The following is a 1583-nucleotide window of genomic DNA, read 5'->3' as shown; positions in this document are numbered from 1 at the left end:
ACATGTGTTGTTTAAGCCAAACCTAAACGATCTAATGTTCAATAATAACCGATTTATTTGGAAGAATTAAAAAAATGAATAATAATAATAAATTTTGGTGATATTTGATTTTCATGATGCATGCAGGCCGTTAGACAAGTGCAAATGGTAGCGTGTGGAAATTTGATCCTCCTCCCCCAATAAGGAGCAGAAAGTCATGGCACACATTTCACGTTGCTTTAAACAAAGCCGTTACGTTATCTACAAACTACTCATGCCATCATTTTCATGCCTGATATTCGATAAGCAAGCACAGCATCACAATCACAATGAACAGCCACCCATAAATTATACCACCATTCTTCGCACCATTATTCTCTCCCATTCCATTCTTGATTTGACAATTCCATAGTTTTTTCTTGTCAATCACATGCAAGAATATAGTCCTGCAATTCCGTGGGACATGCAAAATGATCAATCAGCACGAGCCCATTCAGTCATAAAACACTGTACATTTGTTGTCGCGTCCTGCTTTACTCATTCCATGCCTTATGCAGCGCAGTGAAGCTGTACAATGCTGTCAGTGTAATATCCCATCTCATCTCTTCTCATCTTGGCTTCTAACAAAACGTGTACAATTAGGTCAGATTATCTGAATAAAGCTCAGTTTTTGTTCAAATCTTTTTGGTAGTCAGTGTTGTTTCAGTTTCCAATGGCCCGCCGAACTGATGGGCAGGAGAAGAAAAAGAGATTTGATGGTGCTGGGAAGAAGGTGGAGTTTGCTCCCAAGGGATGCTTGGTTGTCTATGTGGGAGAAGAGCAGGAGAGATTTTGTATTCCTGTGGATTATCTGTGCCATCCTGTGTTTCATGAGCTCTTGCAGGGTGCAGAGGAAGCTTATGGCTTCTGTCACCCTGGTCCTCTCAGGATTCCCTGCCATGTTGATCGTTTCAAGCAGCTCACCAGATGCATTCCTGATAAACAAATGCTTTGTACTTGTGATGAATCTGTTGAATCAAGAAATGGGTTTTTCAGAAGGGTGAGACTTTTGTGGCTTAGATATGTCAGTAAACATGGTAGATGTGGTTTCAGTCCGTTGTACAGACAGGAGAGATTGAAGGGACGTTCATAGAGATTGGAGAAAGTATAGGCGGTTCATTACATTAGTTTTTCAGTAGGATTTATGTATTAGTGTGATTTGAATGAGCCATCTAAACAAGTTAAAACTTAAAGTGTACTGTTTAAACTAAAATAGAGATTGGTGGTCAAATAGATATGATGAATTGTGTACAATGAAGATTAACAAATGAATTTAGATTGTTCTTTAAATTTAGTTGAGCTTAATTTTCTTTTTATCGATTTATAAAATGATGGACCTTGGTCGAAATATATATGATGAGTTGTGTACAATGAATATTAACAGATGAATCTAGATTGTTCTTTAAGTTTAGTTGAGCTTAATTTTCTTCCTACTGATTTATAGATCGCTGGACCTTGGTCGAAATAGATATGATGAATTGTGTACGATGAAAGTTAACAAATAAGTCTAGATCATTCTTTAAGTTTAGTTGAGCTTAATTTTCCTCCCTCTGGTTTATAAAATG

The 1583-nt window shown here is 37.3% G+C and overlaps 1 protein-coding gene across 1 annotated transcript; it reads left to right on the top strand.

Moving 5' to 3' along the window:
* Window positions 1-376: 376 nt before the first annotated feature.
* LOC131050911 (indole-3-acetic acid-induced protein ARG7) lies at window positions 377-1312 on the top strand. Its single transcript, XM_057985227.2, has one exon. It carries the CDS (start codon window positions 692-694, stop codon window positions 1109-1111), a length of 420 nt encoding a protein of 139 aa, XP_057841210.2. The 5' UTR covers window positions 377-691; the 3' UTR covers window positions 1112-1312.
* Window positions 1313-1583: the final 271 nt, after the last annotated feature.

Source organism: Cryptomeria japonica, chromosome 10, assembly GCF_030272615.1.
Source record: "Cryptomeria japonica chromosome 10, Sugi_1.0, whole genome shotgun sequence".
In the NCBI taxonomy this organism is placed as follows: domain Eukaryota; kingdom Viridiplantae; phylum Streptophyta; class Pinopsida; order Cupressales; family Cupressaceae; genus Cryptomeria; species Cryptomeria japonica.
Note: the sequence above shows the minus strand (reverse complement) of the source record. Positions and strands in the feature narration are given on the sequence as shown.